This window comes from Podarcis erhardii (assembly GCF_964252035.2).
Source record: "Podarcis erhardii genome assembly, chromosome: 14".
Lineage (NCBI taxonomy): Eukaryota > Metazoa > Chordata > Lepidosauria > Squamata > Lacertidae > Podarcis > Podarcis erhardii.
In genome coordinates, this window is record NC_138503.1 from 39,760,208 (window position 1) to 39,781,559 (window position 21,352).

Here is a 21,352-nt window from a genome sequence, read left to right on the forward strand (position 1 = left end):
ATGAATTTATTTGACCCTATCTACATCAAGCTATATTCTATCTTTATCACCAAACTCTGAATATAATTGCACATTGTATTAATTAACATTATTTTTTAATATATTAGTGGCCATGTGATGATTTTAGCTATAAATTTTATTGTTTAATGTCCTAACCAGTATAGGTAAAGGTAAAGGGACCCCTGACCATTAGGTCCAGTCGTGGCCGACTCTGGGGTTGCGGTGCTCATCTCACTTTACTGGCCGAGGGAGCCGGCGTACAGCTTCCGGATCATGTGGCCAGCATGACTAAGCCGCTTCTGGCGAACTAGAGCAGCACACGGAAATGCCGTTTACCTTCCCGCCAGAGCGGTACCTATTTATCTACTTGCACTTGTCATGCTTTTGAACTGCTAGGTTTGCAGGAGCAGGGACTGAGCAACGGGAGCTCACCCTGTCGCGGGGATTCGAACCGCTGACCTTCTGATTGGCAAGTCCTAGGCTCTGTGGTTTAACCCACAGCGCCACCCGCATCCCAACCTGTATATTAAGGTACATTTATAGTTCTGTTTAGAGTAGGTAATGTCTTGATAATATAAATGTTTTAAGTTTTTTGTATTAATCCAGCATATTTTCTTTTAATTGTTGAATGATTCTATGTACATTGCGGCAGCCTTTGGCTATGTGCAATAAAACTGACTGACTGACTACCGGGAGTCCAACACTCTAAACACTAAATCAAGGAGGCTAAACTACCCACTTTCTAATGTGCTTGAACTACAACTCCCATCAAACCCAGCCACCATAACCAACAGTCAGGGATGGTGGCAGTCATAGTTCAACAACCAATCAACATCATCTGGAGGGCACCAGGTTGGAGAACGCTGGAGTTATTGATGATTGGACCACAACTTGAGCCCACTGCAGGTGACCACATAAGTGCCGAATTACTATGTGGAACCAACTTTGCTTCAGTTTCCTATTAGGACATTTATTTTATTTTGCAAACCGTGTGTTAAGCGAGGAATTCCTACACCGACTTCGGAAGACACCCTCTTTGCTTAAAAGGTGAGCCAGCGTTTATCTTTGATGTTTAATGTCTCCTGCTCTATAGGTACCCTGGGTTGACCTTTGATGTTTAAGGATTTAAATCAACTTCCAGGATAGCTGAAAATGAGGTTAAATATCACCCACGAAAGCAGAGAAAAATTATCCCATATAATGTTTTTGCTAAATTGGCCAAGAGTTAGAAGTAGCAAGTGAGCGCAGGAGCAATTGCTCCCCCTACTGGTGACCAATATTTTAGCACCCTGCACAAGGAAGACTCAAACAATTTTTTTATACTCATCGGAAGAAATGTTTTACTGCCAATCTATGGAAATCTATCAGCTGCCAAACAGTTTTATTTTTAAAAACTGTTTTGACAAAACAAGCTCTGCATTCCAGATATTAAACCTCCCTGCCACGTTGCACAAACAAATTCAGCACCTAAAAAATAATGGTAGATGCAGATTTGGATAAATCATATATAAATTCCCAGTCTGTTCTGAATGTTTATGGCAGGTTAAATTTAAGGCGCACTTTCTAAATTTCAGCTCCAAGTGCATTATGAAACAGACAAAATACTGAATGAACATCTCAAAAGCCTTTGCTCTTCACCTGTAATATGGATTTATTTTCCATATTTGCTGAAAAATGTTTTTATTGTTTTTGATAAGTCTTTTGAATAGTTATATTTCTTGTTGTTTGGTTGAGAGGCTGAGCAGATTTGGGCACAATTTTGTGGGAAACTGGCATGCAAATAAACAGATGATGCTGATGGTAATAATTTTAGCCTAGGCCCGGACACTAAAAACTATAACAAAGTGATGCTTTTGGAAGATGCTCAATGGAACACAGAAGTCACCAAAATAATCATTCAGTGCTTGGACACTACAGACAAGACAGGACTCCCAGGGTTATCTTTGAGACTGTGATGGATATACAAGATGTCACAGCATATTGGCCTCAACCCAATAATGGCTTTGATATACACAGCTATGACTAACCTAGGTTGAAAGAATAGTGGTTAGCTGAAGTCCTTCCACAACAGACAACCCACTAGCGACTAGACCATGGGTAGGCAAACTAAGGCCCGGGGGCTGGATCCGGCCCAATCGCCTTCTAAATCTGGCCCGTGGACAGCCTGGGAATCAGCGTGTTTTTACATGAGTAGAATGTGTGCTTTTATTTAAAATGCATCTCTGGGTTATGTGTGGGGCATAGGAATTCATTCATTTCCCCCAAAAAAATACAGTCCGGCCCCCTACAAGGTCTGAGGGACAGTGGACCTCTGCTGAAAACGTTTGCTGACCCCTGGACTAGGCAGTCTCATCCTTTATATATCCAACCAATCACTGCTCTGCAGAAGAGGCTATAATGCAGAGACTCTTATCAGGAGTCTGTTCTGCACAAGGTCAGAACCAGGAAGCACCAGCCTATGGTAACTCTCTCCAGCTGCATATCAGGTTCCTTCTCTGTTCTCTTTGGGGCACCTGTTGAAGACTTTCCTCCCTTCCATACAGGGAGATTTTTTTTTTATCCCAGTCAATATCCGAACACATTTCAATTTGTTTTTATATGTGTAACTGTTTTTAATGTATTATGAAACTGCTTTTGAGATTCTTCCTTAGTAAGAGATTGTTATTTGTTGGCATCCATCAGTCTCGGAAGACAACGGAGGAGTTCGCCTTTGGATGTGAAGTCAAATTCATTTCATTTATGAAGATTCCATAAAGGCAGTAACTAATAACAGAATTAACAACAGACCGCTTTGGAGTAAAGCAGAGCTTTCCCCCACCTCTTTCCCTGCTGATTGCACGTAATTATACCTTGGGGGTCACAATAAGGGGGAGAAGATGCCGTAAGCTTCCAAGGCACATCTAGCCAACTGTTATTAGAAACACAGTGAAAGATTAACTGAGCCTTTCATCTGATCCTGCAATGCTCTTCTCAAGTTATGGAGGTTTCGCTTCCAAATTTTTGGGTTTTATATTCCCAGTATTGTGTTTCACTGCCTACTGGGCTAACGATTTATAGCCCCAAAATTGAATTAGCCCAGCCTACCCTAATCTGATGCCCTCCAGATGCTGCCAGGGTACAGCTCCAACCATCTCTATCCACTGGCCCTGCTGGCTGGGGCTGACGAGGGTTGCAGTTGAAAACATTGGGAGGCCACTACGCAGGGAGACGGCTGAATCAGTTCTATGAAACTGATAGGAACTCTTGCCAATGCTGGCCAGTGAACTGGAACTTATCCTGACAAAGCATTTGCTTGGATGGAATGGAAAGACAACAACAACAGGCTTCTGAATCCAGCTCAGCAGAGACTTACCAACAGTCATCGGTTCTGGCACGGTGGCCGAGGGCAGCAGATCATGCAGAGAGTTCTCTTTGAAAGGGGGGCTCACTTCTTCCCTGATTTTAAAAAGAAGAAAAAAAGGTAAACCTGAAAAAGAGCCTACGGAAGACATGTTAACTACAAGAACAAGACTGGGCACAATCCATTTCAATGCTCAACTCTCATTCATTTTGATTGTACCATAATGACTAGTATTAGTTATCCATTACACGCCACCACATTATCCAGATCCCCAGAAAATTGAGTTCCCCTGACTTTACTCCTGACAGAGTCCCAGGCTCATGCACTAGCTCCCCTCTCAAGTTTCCTTCGTGATCTGTTTGTTACTGCAAGGCATAGTTTCCATGCACACCTCATTTTGAAACACATTTCTCTGAGGGTTTGCAGGCATAAATGATGGTTTGCGCTAATCAGTTTTTCCTCGGCTCAGATGCAACAGCAAACTATGGCTTGCATAAACCAAGTAAGTAAAGAAAGAGGAAGCACGCAAGCTTGAACCTCGAGCATAAACTGCCAAACCATGGTTTGCCATTACACATATACCAAGCTTTAGACAGGAAGAAAACAGGAAGTTGTATGGGCTTGTTTGAAAAGTAGAAAACTTAATCTGCTTTATACCTGTAATGTGAGCTGGCATTTCCCCGAGCCAATTCTACTGAAAAATCAGCTGTTTCGTGCTCATCACCATTCTCCAGGTTACCTAAAAGAGCACATGGATAACACTGTTAGAAGAAAGATGACATAGGTCCTAGTTCAATGTTACTTTCTTCTAGGCACTGGTCCACTTTGAACGCAGCCTTGTTAATTTTCACTCTCAGAATTCAGCTTTGTGAGAAATCCACTCAGGGACAATTTCATAGAGTGCAATGATACACTGAATTAAATATTGTAATCAAGGGAATCAGCCAGTATGGAGGCTGAAATCCGCCAATTACTGGACTTCTTTATTTAAGACTGACAGCCCGCTTGCCAAGAATCAGATCCCTAAAAACCACACACTAAACTGTGCAATGCTAGACTTAACTACTAAGCAGTTATAATTCACATAACTCAGCTCAATGGGACTTAAGAGTAACTTTATGATTTGGTAAAAGAAAAAGAAAAATATTTGTTAAACATTTCTGCATTCTGCAACCTTTAAGTACAAGAATTCAGGAACAGATTACAGAAATTAGGTACAGCACCACCTGTAATAAAATAGAGGTGTTATACGTTTCTGAGCACAATTCAAAGTGTTGGTGTTGACCTTTAAGGCCCTAAATGGCCTCTGCCCAATATACCTGTTGGAGCATCTCCACCCCCATCGTTCTGCCCAGACGCTGAGGTCCAGCGCCGAGGGCCTTCTGGTGGTTCCCTCACTGCGAGAAGCAAAGCTACAGGGAACCAGGCAGAGGGCCTTCTTGGTAGTGGCACCCGCCCTGTGGAACGCCCTCCCATCAGATGTCAAAGAGATAAACAACTACCTGACATTTAGAAGACATCTGAAGGCAGCCCTGTTCAGGGAAGTTTTTAATGTGTGACATTTTAATGTATTTTTAATCTTCGTTGGAAGCCGCCCAGAGTGGCTGGGGAAACCCAGCCAGATGAGCGGGGTACAAATAATAAATTATCATCATCATCATTATTATACAGTCACTTTGCAAAGCCCAAACACTAGTTGGTCCTCACATTGAATGAGATGTGGGTCGCGGTCACTACCAATTTACAGAAAAGTAACAGCGGGGTGAACAACTTTTGGCAGACAAGCCAAAGATTGTGATTGCTAGGATTCCAGTTCCCACCCCACCCATCAGTGACAAGGTCAAGGATAACTCCCCTGCCCCAACCTTAGAGGTGGAAAGGTGAGAGGGGTTTGCTGGTTTGCTCACTACGTGGACCAAGGCCCTCTGGGAACTTCCATCCGCAGCAGCCAACCACTTCTGCCCCCAGCCTGACTCCCAACCTTAGAACCATGTTACTGGCAGGGCAGTCTGTGCCAACTCTGCAGCTCATGAAGACTTTCCAAAGCCACCATGGAGAGGAAAAACTGGCTCAAGTCACTCCCTACTAAACCAGGTCTCTTGCTTGTCCACTGAAGGAGAGAATTATTATAGAACAATGGATGAAAATCTGCATTCACTGTCCAGTCTTCAGGCCGGATATTGGTTTTGCCCTGGATGTTTAGATTCGGGAAAGGGAGACCACATCTGTCTTTGTCAAGGGACTAGGGTTGGAAGCCATTTAGAAGGAAAAAGACTCACACCCAAGTTACTAGAAGATATGCATCAATAGAAAGTAGTCTACAGTATGCAAGTAAAATTCAATTTATTGCTCTGCTCACTATTGCCTCTGGCTCAGGCTCTGGCTGCCAGCTGGTGCTGGAAATTTGCCCAGCAAGAAATGTGGACCTTGGGCTGGAAAAAAAGGTTCTGAATGGTGGTATTTAAGAACTAAGGTACAGCTACAGATAATGAATTGTATCTACACTTTGTGCACACCTGTGGAAGTTAACGGGCATGACGAACTTAGGTTCATTAAGTTCAGAGGGTTTGCTTAGTTGGGTATGACCCCATGCTCCATAACCATTCTTTTTCAGCTCCATCGGAATCAAAAACAGTCCTTTTCAAAGTTAGATGCTCCATCAAGCCATACCTGATCGGCTGTGCAAGAGGCAGGAGAAAAGGTAAACAGAAGAAATGGGGAGGGGAGGAGGGAATTTGACTGCCAGGCAGGTGATTGACAGCATAGTGTCTGACAGCAACATTTTGAAAAGTCTCCCCCCCCCCCCCCACTTTTGCATTCAATGGGACAAGATCGCTTAGCCGGGCATTTCCAGAGGCCACTTCAAGCTGTGTGTCACTCTTCTTTAGATCTCTAAAGGAATTCTTGCCATTTGTCATTGTCTCGCTGGCTTCTCAGTGTTGATGTGTGTTGAAAAAAAGATGCCGAAACAACAAATGCAAAGGACAGGTCCTTGCGCTGTGTCCCGTCTGCACTCAGAGAAAGAAGGAAGGTGGTCCAGGCACTTGAATAACTGCAGCTTGCCTTGCTAGCCCCAGAGAGCTGCTTCTTGCTAGGGTTTTCCTCCCCTCCAAAATAAAGCCTTTTATAACAAGATTCCAGTGCTCTACCATAAGGGTTTATCTGTATTGGGGAGGTTTGGGGGGCGGGCAGAATTGCAGGGCATCTGAACCCTTTTCAGTCTTTAATGGAAAGGTAGGCATTCCATTTGGAACCTGACAATGACTTTTTAAAAGAGAGGCTTTGATCAATTGTATGCAAGCCTTTCAACTATTTATACCATGCTGCAGAGTTAAATCCACAGGAGGGCACTGGATGCAGCGGTTAACCCTTTCAGGTCTTTTTTACTCATAGCTGCCAAAGAGAAAAACACAAAAAGGCACCATCTACCCAAAGAGACCCAGCGAGATGAATGCAAGTTGCACAAAAGCTCAAATTTTCATTCTATGTGATGATTTACAAGTGGCTGTCAATCTTCAGGCTTGGCACCTCTCTTTCTGTTCAGCGATGAACTATATTTTCCTTGTCAGCCATATTTTTCATGTTAGCTATTTGCACGGGCCACACTTATTTGTATTTCGTCTTCTGTCCTCCTTCTATTAATAAACTACTCCAAGGTCTAGTGGAATGTCAGCAGCCTTTGACTTCTTATTGCACAGGCTGTTTCAGTTGCTCACTTAGCTGAACAACAAGCTATTGAAAGAAACCAACTTCCCCACGCTACCTTTGAGGGGATTAAAAATATTTGAACTATAGTGAAAAGGACCGAGACAACCTATTATTGGAGAATACTAGCAAGTGAGCCAAATAAATTGATGGAGAAATGGGCATATTTCCCCCCCTGATGTACTGGAATAGCGAGTACAATAATAATGTATAGCCATATGTTTTCAGTTTATTGTGATGTGTATTTTTAAGTAGGGGTTTTATTTACTGTGTTGCAAGTAAACTTCTTAATGCAGATTTGTTATAAACAACAATAATAGCAATCACAATACTACATTTACCTCTCCACTACAAACATACAGAAGGCTCACTAGGCAAGGGGAGAGAAAAGCGTCAAAGAAAAAAATACATCCTTGCATGCCTCCTTTAAAACAGCCCAACATTTTGTGTTATAAGTCACTCACCCTCCATGCATTTCAGTTACCGTATTTTTCGCTCCATAAGACACACTTTTTTCCTCCTAAAATGTAAGAGGAAATGCCTGTGTGTCTTATGGAGCGAATGTGTGGTCGATCGCTGGCTCCCTTTCTGGCCCTGCCCCCTTGCCCAGGCCTCCATTGTTGAATGTTCTGCAGACGGAGGCTGTTTCCCCAATGACATGTGACTGGCTGATTAGATTATCAGTCTGGAAACTGTAGAAACGGCTCCCTTTCCTTTCCTAAAGAAGCTGCAGAACTGTGAGCTGAACCCCATAAAAACAGGATTTTTTCCCTCTGCAAAGTAAGCTCAACAACTTTGAGCTGATCCTCAAAAAAGGGGCTTTTCCCCTTTGCAAAAGAAGCTGCACAACTGTGAGCTGATCCCCCCCAAAACAGGGCTTTCCCCCTTTCCTCCTCTAAAAACTAGGTGCGTCTTATGGTCAGGTGCATCTTAAGGAGCGAAAAATACGGCACTTGTTTCAGACAGTCTTTGAACTTGGCTGCAAAGATACCAACTGTTAACAATAGATACTCACCAGTCTGGGAGAAAGAGCCTACAGCACTGACAGGGAACAACTCATCAGAATCATCATTCAGGACTTGCAGAGGAGACCAGGCGCAAACCAGCGAGTTGCTCGTGACACCCTCGGACAGTCTAAATAACGACCACATTTTTCAAAAAACAAAAATTGTGTATAACATCAGGCTTTAACTGGAACACAGCCTATCCACGAAAACAAAAGGTGTGTTCAAACTGCAAACTATGTCTCTCATGAATTTCTGATGGGTCGACTACAGGGCTGGAAGGAGTTCTCAGGTTGTACAAATATTTGGTTGCATAAAGTAATGTTTATTCTCATTTTTGAGAAACTGACTTATAAATTAAGAGTGTCTCGGGGTGCAGCTAAACCTATGTAATCCCCCCCAAAAAAAATTGGCAGCCATTTTTTACTTATATGACAAGCCAATCCTGGGCATGACAAGTCCCAATGAAATGTGGCTTCATTTGATTTCATAATGTTTGCGTTGCGTTCTCTCTGTATTAGGTTGGGTTTTGTAGTAACATCTAACGCATTGTGCAGTCTCTTGAAAATGTACTTTTGTTTTATTAGGCAATGGCTGTGAACTTGGTTGTCGTTGTTTTGTACTCCCCCACCCCCTGACACACTTCTGTTTTTATTTATTTCTTACTAGATTGTTGCTTTAACTTCATAAGTTTGTCTTGAAAATAAAAAAGCAAGTGTGTTCAAAGCAGCTCACAAGATACTAAAATATGTATCAACATCCATTAACATTTTGGTAAATTTGTCTGGTCAGCTATCCCAACTTTTGCTATTTTTATTTATTTACTGTTCTCTTATTGCCACTACATTCATATCCATATGGTTCTCCTCTCCTCATTTTACCCTGAAAACAACCCTGTGAAGTAGATTAGGCTAGGGACTGTGACTGGCCAAAGGTCACCCAGCGAGCTTCACGGCTATGCAGGGATTTGAATCCTGGTTTCCCAGGTCCTAGGCCAACGCTCTGACCACTACACCACACTGCTTGCCCGAAGCAAGAAGCACCAGACTCTGCACAAACACCCAGTACCAGGCAAACACTCTGTATGGCTGTTGTGACATGAGCAGTGGTTTGAATACAGACACAGAGGGCATGGGTTCAGCTCCATCATTAGCCTCACCTACAGAAGCACCAGATCCGGGCCTTGACACTAAGCCTGAATCCAGAAGCTTCATCTATCAATCACTTTACATTCAAAAATTTCAAGGCAAGGCAAAAATAAAAATCTGCAAAACAGCATCATGTTGTGAACACAGTACAGGGTAGAAGCCCAGAAGTTGATATGGCACATGGGGTGAGATCATCCTTCCAAGAAGGGCTTCCCAAAATAAGAAAGCCGTCAACATGAGGGCAAAATAAAAAACGGTCAGCCCCTGTCTAATCTGGATAGGGAATGACTCCAATGGGGTATCATTTACCACAGTGTAATCATGTACCGCCTTCTCAGATTAAGATAATATATTCTAATTTAATGAATTGTTTTCTGCAGCTTTAAAAACAAAACAAAAAAGCACAATTTTAAAAATCTGCTACGTACCATTTGAAACCCTTTTGTGTGCTACTGGGGGTACGTACGTATTCTGCACTTTGGGAAACACTGATCTAGGGTGATTGTAAAGTGTCTTGAGTTTCCACTAACAAGAAGGGATTTTGTTGCAGGAAACGTCTAACCCAAATCCAAAGGCAGCTCTGCAAGCTCTTCAGGTAAATGTACCAAGTGATTTCTTCCGAGATCAGGTCTCGCTGAGGATCCAAACTGCCCCCCTGTGGCAGAACTGCCTGTATTTCAATACAGTTTGCATCAAACTCCAATCTGGTATCTGAGCTGGCCAATTTCTTCAGTAGATATACATGGGTCCTTGCCCATCATTCCCCTGCTCTGGCTATCTGCTCCCAGCCACTGTCTAAGCTGCTTCTTCTAAACTTGACCATGGAGCTTCTCTTCACCAGGACTGGACACGAGCTAGCACTGCACTGGGTTAACGCAATGCTGTGGCAGCTGAATGTATACTATACAGTCCTTGGCTCACATGCTTCCTTTGTGGCTCAGTCATTGGGCACTTGTTTTGGTTGCAAAAGGACGTAGGATCAATCCCCAGGGGGAGCTAGGAGCTGACCGAAACCCAGGAGACCCACTACCAGTCATTCTGTCTGTAGACCAGTGTTTTCAAAACCTGGGTCCCCAGCTGCTTTTGGGCTACAATTCCTATCATCATGGACCTCGGGTCCTGCTAGCTAGGGATGATGAGAGTTGTACACAGCTGGGACCCAAGTTTGGGAACCGCTAGGATAGGCAATACTGACCTGGTTGGACCAATAGCCTGACTTTGTAGCAGGCAGCTTCCTACAGTAGATCTTTAAAAAGGATGATTGCTTTCTAGATAAATATGTTCTCGTGCATGCACAAACACAGAGAGAGAGAGAAAGAGGGAGTTGCCATTTTTCAAAGTCCAAGAAGATTCATGACAAACTTGGCCAAGGCAGGACAGGTAGCAAGGAGGACTCTGCCACCCGGTTCAGAAAGCGGTGAAAATGAAATCCCCCAAAGATCAAGGGGTGGGGCAGCTTTTTCAGCCCAAGGGCTGCATTCCCTTTTCCAGGTGTGGGGCAGAGCCAGAGGCAAAAGCAGATGGAGCCACAAATGTCATTTTTTCCTTTGTACGGTAATTTCTGCACACACTCGCACACCCATCTCTAGCCTCCATTCAGGCAAATTAGGGCCAGTATCGGAGTTGAAGGACACCTTCAAGCCAGGCAAAAACACTTGGGGGTTCAAAGCAGGGCCAGGGTGGGGAGTGGCCTGGGGAAAGGGGTACGAGGGCCAGAGAGAGAGAGACTTGCGAGTGTGGAATTTGGCCCCCAAACCTGCTGAAGAGAAAAGCCATGCGAGACAAAACAACCCCTGAATCTCTCGAGTTTGCCTCTTAATTAAAATAGGGAAACGCCACATGTCTTGGGACACTGCAGAATACTCACTTTCCACAAGACTCTGTGTCTTCTACCATGCAGCGGTTTCCTAAAATTTTGCCATACGCTTCGTCATTTTCATCCACATCTTCATCGTCTATACTTTTCACATCCAACTTTTGGAAGCCACAGTCCCCATTGAGATATACAGAATCGTTTTTCAACGAAGGCACACTTTGGTCCCCGCTCAGTTTAGCTAGCGTCCCTCCGGGGCCAGGGGGAGAAGCTACGTAGGGGGAAAACCTGTCCAAGTTTTCTTCGGAGCGTTCCCCTGCAACAGTACCCCTTAAGACATCCCCCGGGTTTTGCTCATCTTCGTCATCATCAAACGAAATGATATTTGTGACTTTCTTCTTTTTCTTCATCCGATCTTTTCTGCATTTTAAATCTGCAGAAGAGAGAGAGAGAGATGAACACAGAAGATTTCAAAACACACAGCCTATAAGAAAGCTTGTTATTTTAGAAAGTTTATTCTAATTTTACAGGGTAGCATATATGCAACTGGGGGGGGGAGTGTGAACTAATAGTTTTTCAGGATACTAATAAGAGAACAGTAGAGAGGGACCACAAGGGTCATCTAGTCCAACTCCCTGCAATGCAGGAACCTTTCACCCCATGTGGGGCTCAAACCTGCAGTCCTGAGATTAGGAGTCTCATGCTCTACCAACTGAGCTACCCTAATCATTATGCCTAAACCCAGCTTATTTCTAGAATCAAGATTTTATAGCAGGTCATTTGAAACCATGGTTTTGTGATAGCCACAGTTTGTGATAGCCATGGTTTTAAAATTCCAAGCTTGGTTTGAATTCGCAAATGTATAGGTGAACTGCAACTTAAGTGCTACTTTTCCATTTTCCAGAGGTGAAGCAAATTGTTGCAATTTTATCAGTTCAGACATCATGCCAAATTATGAGCTTTTAAAAGGTGGCTTTGCACAGCTGTAGAAAGGAAACCAATTTCTTATGAATTTATTCTTCACGTTATTGCTACAGCTCATATGGATTCCCGACGGCAAACACAGATATGACCTAGAACAATGTAGTAGCTTGTCATTCTTAACTTTACAGCGAGAACTCTCTACCTAGTTGCCATCTCTTGCCATGCCTTTTCCCCTTGATACAGACAGAAAGTCTACAACTTAACTGGCCTATCGTGTGTTTATCTGAATGTGTTAGCTGCTTGACCACCTATACATGATGAATCTTTATTTATTGCATTCACATCCCACCTTTCCTCCAAAGACCTCAAGGCAGGGCATGTGGTTCTTCCTCCTCCCCATTACCCCCATAACAACCCTGTGAGGTAGGTTAGGCTAAGAATTAGTGACTGACTCCAGGTCACCCAGTGAGTTTCGTGGCTGAAACCCTTGTCTCCCATGTCCTAGTCCTGCACTCTAACCATTGCATCATACCATGCAGAAGCAAACAACTGGGTACAGTGGTGCCCCGCAAGACGAACGCCTCGCAAGACGGAAAACCCGCTAGACGAAAGGGTTTTCCGTTTTGGAGGCGCTTCGCAAAACGAATTTCCCTATGGGCTTGCTTCGCAAGACGAAAATGTCTTGTGAGTTCCTGCGGGGGTTTTCCCCTTTTTTCCCCCTTTTCTTAAGCCCTAAGCCGCTTATCAGCTGATCCGCTAAAAGCCGCTAAACCGTTAATAGCGCTAATCCGCTAAGCTGTCAATGGGCTTGCTTCGCAAGACGAAAAAACCGCTAGACGAAGAGCCTCACGGAACGGATTAATTTCGTCTTGCGAGGCACCACTGTACATGGAAGAGGTGCTGCCTAGGAGATAAGGTATGAGTGAAAACCTCCCAATGTTCAAAATCACAGCTACCATCTAAAACAAGCCTCTTTTCTTGCAGGCTACCTCTGTCAATGCAGTCGGCTCAGTAAGACTTACCACCGCTAAGACTCTTCGATAAAATGGGCAAGGGGTCGGCATCTTGATCCGATTTGATTAAGATCGAAACAGGAGAGGATGCTGTGATTTCTCTGAGGAGGCTGCTAACTCCTTGAGTAGATTCCTTCAACAACGAGGTCACATTCTGTGTGGATTCTTTGAGAAGGTCAGAGACTGTGGGAGGGCACTTGCTTTGCCCATTCAAATCCTTGTTATCAATGTTGATTGCAAAAAGAATAGAATGTAGCCCTTTATATAAAAGCAAAAAAAGGAAATGCAATGTAACTCAGCGGACAAATTTACAAAAAAATATTTATTTCCTAAAATGTATATACCGCTTGATTGTAAAAGAAACCTCAAAGCGCTTCAAAAAAGAAAAGGAAGAACATTATAAGGCTACTGGATCCTTTTAACTTCCCCCCTGTTGCCCAGCAAGGGCACTACAATCAGCTAATGGAACCCAGTTAGTTTTGCTACAATCTGATGATTATCAGCTTGTGGTAACACCGATGAGGGATTTTTCACTGGTGGCATTAGTTGTGGGCAATGTTCTCCCTGCTGAAATATGGGAGGGTCCCATCAGCATTGGCATTCCACCAGCTCCTGAAGACACAACTCTTTAGGCAAGCGTTCCCCTGAAAGGAACTTGTGATTTTACTGTTTAAACCGTGGGGTGGGGTTAAACTGTTTTTAACTGTCATGCTTATTAACTGTTTGTTTTAACTGAGATTGGAACTGTCGTTGGGCATTTCAACTGTGTATTGATTTTATAGTTGTAACCTGCTTAGAAGCCATTTTGGCACGGAAGCAGCATATAAATAAATTCATTTCTTCCTATCAGTACCAGAAACGTTATCCAGCATTGTGTGTTTAAAACATTTCTTGTCCAGTCTTCACCACAAACTGCCCCACAGATCAGACTGGATGATACATACCAGCCGCCATGGTGGGAATCATACTAGAGCGCTCTTCGTCCATCATGAAGGACCAGTCTTCGTAGAAGACACTAGATGTTAAAAAAGAAGGCAGGACAAAAGGGTAAACAAATCTACACGTATGGAAGAGGCTGTGGTTCTTACTAACTCCCTTTGAGATGGGGACAGGAGAAGTGCTACACTACTTCTATAAACTGAAAGAGAGCAGAATAGTGGCAGATGAGTTGCCCATGACACCTTTATGATCTAAAAAAAAAGTCAGGCTTTTTTTACTATTCTCTTCCAACTCTCAAGGCACAGATCAGATACCAAGACTGCACTGTGGCAGAGTGAAGCCAGCCTCAGTTTAGAGAAGAGGCCATAACTCGGTTATGGACAAAGGACTCCTCAATAGTAATGATCTATAGTACTTTGTAAACTGCTGAGGCTTAACATTGCAGAGTGCATTTTTAAAAGCTCAGGGACTGGCTTTCTCCAATGTCCCATTAAAACTACTATAAAGACTGTGTATAAAGAACCCGCCAACCTATCCCCACCACCACCCTCTACAATGCTAACAGCACAGCAATAGCCAAACACCAAACACAACAGGGTGACCAAACCTCATAGCCATCAGTCCCTCAACCCAACCCCATGCATTACTCATCTGATTTCCAACCTTGCGTTATGCCCAGACCAGCCACTCGATACAGGCGTTTCCCAACAGGTGGCTTTCCTGATGTTGTTGGACTACAGTTCCCACCAGTCCCAGCCAGCATGGCCAATGGTGGTGGATGATGGGAGCTGTGGTCTAAAACATCCAGAGGGCACCAGGATGAAGAAGACTGCTCTAGATGAGTGAAGGGAGCGAAGGGTTAAGGCATAGGTAAACTCTGATCTACAGAGACCTTAGCTGTGTTATGAGGATTAGAGTCTGCATCCTGAAAAAATAGAGCTAATGCAGACTTTTCTTTGCACAGTAAACAGAACTCTCTCATGCACACTCTTCCAGGGAAGATAAGTGAGCTAGAGAGGGCCAGATGAAGCTATCAAGTCTAATAAACCATGGATTATGAGCCCTGAGAGACAGCCTCCATCCCCACACTTGCCTTCAGGGCAGCAGGTGAACAGAATGAAATGGGAAACCATGGTTTAACGAAGCACCGAGTCAGGAGGTCAAGGGGAGGAATGGTGACAGAGCGCATGGGCACAAGGCTAATTCTCCAACTAATAAACCATGATTTATCAGACAACTGCACTTAAACCAAGTCAATATGTATGGGAGCATGTGGAAGATTGAGCAGGAAGTGTGTGTGTATGAAATGATATAGGCCAAGTGACTTGCCTAAGGTCAGTATCTGCTTGTGGGTTTTTTCATACAGCCTCTTGGGTACCTTAAAACAAAATTGGAAGACTGAAGACTCATACAAAATTGTTATGTACCTAATGCATTTGGAATCATCCCTATCTATCCATCCATCCATCCATCTATCTATCTATCTATCTATCTATCTATCTATCTATCTATCCATCCATCTATCTATCTATCTATCTATCTATCTATCTATCTATCTTCTGCTGCAGCAGAATTGCCTATAATTGCGAATTACTTAAATTATGACCAAACACTTCGCTGTTTAATATCAAATTAGTACGTCATCTGTTCATGCCATAAATAGAAATTTTAGCCTGTTGCTGCAGTTTCAGGCGGCTCATCAGGAAGCCTCTGCCAGTAGAAATTTACCTGTCGGGAAAAGGGTCAAAAAAGGGAAGTTACCTCAGCCTGCTTTTATCTGCAAGCAACATGTGAAAGTATCTTTCTAAGGAATGTTCATTCAGCGCACAGCGCAGCCAAGCACGACCTCTGCCAATGTCTGTGGTAATATTCCTCAGGGAGTAGAAACGCTGCAGCTCATGTTTATTTAGAACTTCTTTCACATAGTACCAGAACACCGGCTCTGAAAAAGTATGAATTCATAGGCACACATAAGATCATCTGAAATCTTATCGGCAAAAATCCCAGGAGAGAGAGAAGTACTGCCTTCGTCAACTCCACAATTCAGATGGAAGGGGGCCATTCTCCAACAAAGCATAAACAATAACTTAGCTCCAGTTCCCCTTCAGCTCACCCAGAGAAGACATCCTGGTTTCTTCAACCATGCTTTCCCATGATATTCAAACTAGGATCCTGGTTAAAGGGCTCCCTACAAACCAGGGTTGGAAGCCTGGATCCTGATTTGCAGGAAGTGCCGAAACCACAGGTGCCTGGTTAGAACATCACAGGATGGGAAACAGTGGCTAAGGAACCAGGAAGTCTCCTCTGCAGCTGAGCAATTGAGGAAAATGCAGAAAAATAGGAGGGGGGAATACTTAAACTCATTGCTGATTCACACAAACCATGCTGTTGTTGTTTTTTGAGTGGCCTCATTGCATCTGAACAGGGCCTCATAACCCTGGTGACAATTCCCAAATAATCATTATTTCAAGTCACACTTTTTAATCTTCGGCCAATTGCACGCAGGGTAATTAAAGCAACAAGCTACCCATTCTGTTCTTGGAAATGCTAGCTGAATGCTTTGAAAGCAGTTTTCCAGCTGGTTGATAATGTAACCACATACTGTATCTTCTTGAATGGAAATAGCTTTGAAGCGATTCACAAGCTATCCCTACAGAATTGAATTTTTACCGCCAGACCTAATCTCCTGTGTCGAAAGGTCATCATACTCACCGTTTAATTAGCATAGCCTAGCCAAACTTGTAGCACAATCCAATGCAGATCTAAGTCCCACTGTGTTCAAGAGGGTTTCCTCCCAGGCAAGTATGCTTAGGGGAGAACATTTCTACTCCTGATTTAGGGGAAATTTTAATTAACAGAGACGTTTAAGGATAAGTGCCTGTTCTTTAAGTAGAGTATTAAAAACAGATTCCAAGGAATTGAAAAGCTTGAAAATGGGTAAAGAGATTATAAAAGCTTTTGCTTTCCAAGTCATCTATTTAGCAAACCCTCTTCAAACTGTTATGATGAGACCAGCCTGGCCTACCATTTGCCTCAGCGTCGCAAGAACATATAAAAAAATTACGTTATCCTGCCTCAAACCATTGTTCTGCTTTGCTCAGCATTGTCTAAACTGACTGGCAGCCGCTCTCCAGTGTTTATCTCTGTCATGTAGGGGGAGAGAAGTGTCTCAAGCCCGGAGATAAGAAAAAATAATAATTTATGGTAGAAGACAAATACAAGCAACTGAATCTAGCATGCGGCAATCTTGAAGTGACAACTCACACCAGTAATATATATATATATATATATATATATATATATATATATATATATATATATATGCAGGTTTTGGTGTCCTCGGGTGTCTTCCCGTGTAAAAGTTGGGGTGTCTAGGCGACGTTTCGACGAGGTCTCACTCGTCATCTTCAGGCTGGTGCTTTCGGCTTCTTGTTACTGGAACAGAGCAGGATCTCAGTGTTTGAGTTCCTATAAATACTGTAGAGGGGGTGTGGTGTATAGCCTCCAATGTTCTGGGCAGAGAGGAAGTTCCCAGGCTAGTGTGCCTTTTCTTCTTTTGTTCCTTAATTACTTGAGAGATATCTTGAGTGATTTCTTGAGTGATATCCTGAGTACCACTTAGGTGGGTCATTAGGTGTGGATTAGTTGCTAAAGTCTTTGTGTCTTGACCTCTTGAACTTTGTGAAGAGTTTTCATGAGAAGATGGCTGTACTGTACTTAGTTGTGCTCTGGCTTGGCTTCGTGTATAGGGGCGAGCTGTGGTTTTGTGGCTTGTGTCAGCCAGATCTGTGTAGGGATTGCAGGGGGGTGCAGCATCCGGAGGTGCCACCATGGATTGGCTACTGGATGGTGTCTGTAATTGGAGGCTATACACCACACCCCCTCTACAGTATTTATAGGAACTCAAACACTGAGATCCTGCTCTGTTCCAGTAACAAGAAGCCGAAAGCACCAGCCTGAAGATGACGAGTGAGACCTCGTCGAAACGTCGCCTAGACACCCCAACTTTTACACGGGAAGACACCCGAGGACACCAAAACCTGCATTCCTGTACCCGTGAAAATCTACGAAAGCATATATATATATATATATATACACACACACACACACACACACACACACACACATATGTGTGTGTGTATGCGTATATATGTGTGTGTGTGCGTATATATATGTGTGTGTGTGTGTGTGTATGTATACACACACACACACACACACACACGTAAGTTCATTTAAAGTAAGGCAAGTTTCTCATTTACACAAACTTTTAGCCAAGAGTGAAAAACCAAGAAAAACTAATACCTAAATTATAATTATCTGTTAATACATCAAAAAGAAGCAGGGTTACAAGGGAGAGTAGAAAGCATTATGGAAACCTCCAACTGGATTAAAAAACAAACTTTTGGAGGAGTACAATGGACTTATGTTGGGAAGTATGGCGTAACACCCAGGCATGTTGAACTAATAGGGTCTCTTGGCAAACTGTAGAAATCTGACAGCCAGCCAACCCAATCACATGCTTACATGCAAAGAACCTAACTAACAGCACCTGGGCTTGGCTAATTAATCAATTCAGCACAAGGCTAATTGCACCCTACCTGGAGGCACCAGAGACTAAACCCTGGACTACCTGCATGCAAAGCAGATGCTCTTATCACGGAGCTACAGCTCTTGGCTCCATTGTAGGGTTCACTGCTTCAAACCAGCCTTGTATTTAACAGCCCACCTGGGTTGCCATAAACCAGAGTTCTTCTACTTTGGCTTCTCACACATTATTAGACTACAACTCCCATGATCCCAAGACAGTTTAGCCCACTGTCAGGGATGGCAAGAGTTGCTGTCCAACAGCATCTGGGTAGCTGATTTCCTTTTCCCCCTAAACATCCCCAAATACTATAAGCAGGCATGTCCAGCTCCCAAGAGACTGTGATCTACTTCCAGTATAAAAAAAAACCTGGCAGTGATCTACCCATTGGGGAAGATTGCACAGAGTATTTTAGCTTTTCCCCCATAACTTTTTGTATACATTAAGGATCCTGCGATCTACCAGGATCAGCCAGGAATCTACCGGTAAATTGCGATCTACTGGTTGGACATCCCTGCTATAAAGCTTTCTTTACAGGTGAGTTGCTCCAGCCCTCTGATCGTTTGGGTTACTTATCCTTCTCTGTACCTTCTCCAGCTCTACGATGACCTTTTTCAACGTCATCATATGACCTATGATGCTTGCATCATAGATTTCTATAAAGACGTTAGCATATTGACAGTCCTCACCCCCAGGCCGCACATCCCTTTCGTTATGACTCTAGATGTGGCATTCATCTTTATCACCGTGGATGTACATTGGGGCATTTGCACTGAGCTATCCACTGTGATCCCAAGATCTGTCTCCTGCTCATTCACCAGTTGTCTAATTCCCATTAGTATAGATGTCAATATAATAAAATAACAACAACAACAACAACAATTTATTTATACCCTGCCCATCCGGCTGGGTTTCCCCAGCCACTCTGGGCGGCTTCCAACAGAATATTAAAATACAATAATCTATTAAACATTAAAAGCTTCCCTAAACAGGGCTGCCTTCAGATGTTAGTGAAGTTAGTCAAGTTAGTGAAACCTCCCTCCACCCCACAAATCCCTTTAGATTTACACTTATACCTCCCCCTCAGTGGTGGTGGAGGCAGGAACAGGAGCCCAAAGAGACTGTTTATACACACAGACACAGAGAGAGGCTGTTTCATATTAACAGAACCCTAATAATGTTCTACAATGGTGTGGATCTTTAGTTGCTTCATAAATCCTTATTTGCTTTAAAAGTAGGATATACAGTGGTGCCCCGCAAGACGAAAAACCCGCTAGACGAAAGGGTTTTCCGTTTTGGAGGTGCTTCGCAAAACGAATTTCCTATGGGCTTGCTTCGCAAGACGAAAATGTCTTGCGAGTTCCTGCGGGGTTTTTTTTCCTCCCCCCCCCCTTTTTCTAAGCTGCTAAGGCACTTATCAGCTGATCCGCTAAGCCGCTAAGCCACTTAACAGCTGATCCGCTAAGCCGCTTATCAGCTGATCCGCTAATCCGCTAAGCAGCTGATCCGCTAAGCCGCTAATGGGCTTGCTTCGCAAGACGAAAAAACCGCAAGACGAAGAGACTCGCGGAACGGATTCTTTTTGTCTTGTGAGGCACCACTGTATGTGCAACAGCTCAAAATAATGCATGCCTCCCCCCCACAAAAAATGGTGGCTGTGTGCACACACCATACATTGAAAGGACCCACCCTACCCCCCAGGAAATAACCCTGGAAACTGTAGTTTGTTAAAGGTCCTGGGAATTGCAGCTCTGGGAGGTGTGAACTACAGTTCCCATGATTCCTTGGGAGAAGTCATGTGCTGTAAATGTATGGTGCGTATGAAGCAGCGGAGACCCAAACTAATAAGAATAGTCGTTTCTCTGCCATTCCAGCAGCATTATTGAAATCTCATGTGTTGCCAGCTGTTTACATGCAAGTCAGACTCTTTAAACTTTTTTTTACCAAAAAAAAAAAAAAAGAAAAGAAAAAGAAAAAGAAGAGCTGAGAGCCTTGGAAGCCCAAATTACCCATTTCAGCTTTACTGGAGAAGCCTGCTGCCTGCTTGATAGCTGCTGCTGTTAAGGCTAATCCCCGGGTCCTCTTCAAGCCATGCTGAAGCACAGATTCGAACTGAGCACAGAGACATGTAACTCTGCAAAACAGACAAAGCTTAATAAGAAGCACCGTAGGAAAGGGAGAAGGGGAGAAACAAGATTTAAAGGCACTCTCCACCTCCCAGCTTAAGTCAATGCAAGACGGTAATAATACCCCAGTTTAGCACAGAAACCTATTTCACTGATTGCTGCAATCAGGCCTCAAAACCTGCTGCTTCCTGCTACTCATCCGCAAGTCAAAAGAGGCTTCCTATCCACTTTACTCAGCAAATCGGGAAAGGCTGGGAAAGCAGAAGGAATGGGAGCCAAGCCCGAGGCAGAGACCCAATCAGAGAAACAGACACAGTTCACAAGTCCAACGGCATGAATTTCGGGGTTGGGTGGAAGAAATGGTAAAGAGGTGCACAGGATTCACGAGCAACGGGTGGATTCCACTGTTAACCCATGGAATTCATTGCCACAAGATGTGGTGACAGTCAACAACTTAGGTGGCTTAGGGTTAGACAAAGTCATGGAGGGTAAGACGTTGGTCTGCTCATCACGATGACTACAGGCTGTCTCCAGAGCCACCATGCCTAAAGATTTGTTCTTGGTTCCAGCTTGTGGTTAGTGAGGAGAGAGCTGAACCACAAGCCCTGGTTCGGAAGACACACTAAGCCACACAGACATAAGTAAAGGTAAAGGGACCCCTGACCATTAGGTCCAGTCCTGGCCGACTCTGGGGTTGCGGCACTCATCTCACTTTATTGGACAAGGGAGCCGGAGTACGGCTTCTGGGTCATGTG

General features: G+C 43.7%; 1 protein-coding gene and 1 long non-coding RNA gene across 7 annotated transcripts in view; one reads left to right on the top strand and one right to left on the bottom strand.

The window, feature by feature from the left end:
* The window catches only part of SNX29 (sorting nexin 29), a 226,228-nt gene that overhangs the window by 192,955 nt on the left and 11,921 nt on the right, over positions 1 to 21,352 (bottom strand). For 5 of the 6 annotated variants that reach the window (XM_081839688.1, XM_081839690.1, XM_081839691.1 and 2 more), the window contains exons 4-11: positions 20,481 to 20,605; positions 15,648 to 15,828; positions 13,892 to 13,962; positions 12,957 to 13,205; positions 11,065 to 11,443; positions 8,061 to 8,179; positions 3,998 to 4,079; positions 3,353 to 3,435 (exon numbers count right to left, since the gene is read on the bottom strand). In XM_081839688.1, the coding sequence (XP_081695814.1) occupies positions 3,353 to 3,435; positions 3,998 to 4,079; positions 8,061 to 8,179; positions 11,065 to 11,443; positions 12,957 to 13,205; positions 13,892 to 13,962; positions 15,648 to 15,828; positions 20,481 to 20,605 (1,289 nt within the window). The remainder of the gene's footprint in view (positions 1 to 3,352; positions 3,436 to 3,997; positions 4,080 to 8,060; positions 8,180 to 11,064; positions 11,444 to 12,956; positions 13,206 to 13,891; positions 13,963 to 15,647; positions 15,829 to 20,480; positions 20,606 to 21,352) is intronic. The other variant, XM_081839692.1, reaches the window with a different exon arrangement.
* Positions 7,428 to 11,496, top strand: LOC309329418. Its single transcript, XR_014151148.1, has 3 exons — positions 7,428 to 7,782; positions 9,748 to 9,805; positions 11,459 to 11,496. It is a non-coding gene; the product is annotated as an uncharacterized lncRNA (long non-coding RNA).